The following is a 563-nucleotide window of genomic DNA, read 5'->3' as shown; positions in this document are numbered from 1 at the left end:
GTTAGGGAGTGCCTCACTCTTTCTGACCCCCCCGTGTCCGCCACCTTCCCCCCAATCCCCCACAGATCGGCCGGGAGTGCAGGACCACGCCCGCATCGAGTCGCTGCAGGACCGGCTGTCGGAGGTGCTGCAGGCCTACATCCGCGTGCACCACCCGGGTGGCCGTCTGCTCTACGCCAAGATGATCCAGAAGCTGGCAGACCTGCGGAGCCTGAACGAGGAGCACTCCAAGCAGTACCGCTCACTGTCCTTCCAGCCCGAGCACAGCATGCAGCTCACGCCGCTCGTCCTCGAGGTCTTCGGCAGCGAGGTGTCCTAGCTCCACCCCCCCGCGCCAGGCCGCCCCGCCCAGAGGACACAGCACAGGGGGTGGGCGGGTGGGGGAGGGGTGGGGACGGGTGGGGTAGGGGGTTGGTAGCATGGGGGGGGGGGGGGGGGGGGGTACAGTCCCGCCCCTGGATGGGGTGCGGACGCGGGACAGAGGGGGTAAAACTGCTCGGGACCACGTTGGGGCCCCACAGAAAGGTAGCTGCTGCAGGTCGGGGGTGGGGGGCGGGGGGGTT

At 69.6% G+C, this 563-nt stretch overlaps 1 protein-coding gene across 4 annotated transcripts in view; it reads left to right on the top strand.

Annotated features, from left to right (window-relative positions):
* The window catches only part of LOC118781422 (vitamin D3 receptor A), a 37,239-nt gene extending 36,876 nt beyond the window's left edge, over positions 1–363 (top strand). For all 4 annotated transcript variants that reach the window (XM_036534456.1, XM_036534459.1, XM_036534458.1 and 1 more), the window contains one exon: positions 66–363. In XM_036534456.1, coding sequence (XP_036390349.1) covers positions 66–319 — 254 coding nt within the window. In that variant the 3' untranslated portion in view covers positions 320–363. The remainder of the gene's footprint in view (positions 1–65) is intronic.
* Positions 364–563: the final 200 nt, after the last annotated feature.

This window comes from Megalops cyprinoides, chromosome 7 (genome assembly GCF_013368585.1).
Source record: "Megalops cyprinoides isolate fMegCyp1 chromosome 7, fMegCyp1.pri, whole genome shotgun sequence".
Lineage (NCBI taxonomy): Eukaryota > Metazoa > Chordata > Actinopteri > Elopiformes > Megalopidae > Megalops > Megalops cyprinoides.
The sequence above is the reverse complement of the archived record's forward strand: the minus strand, read 5'-3'. Positions and strand labels throughout refer to the sequence as shown.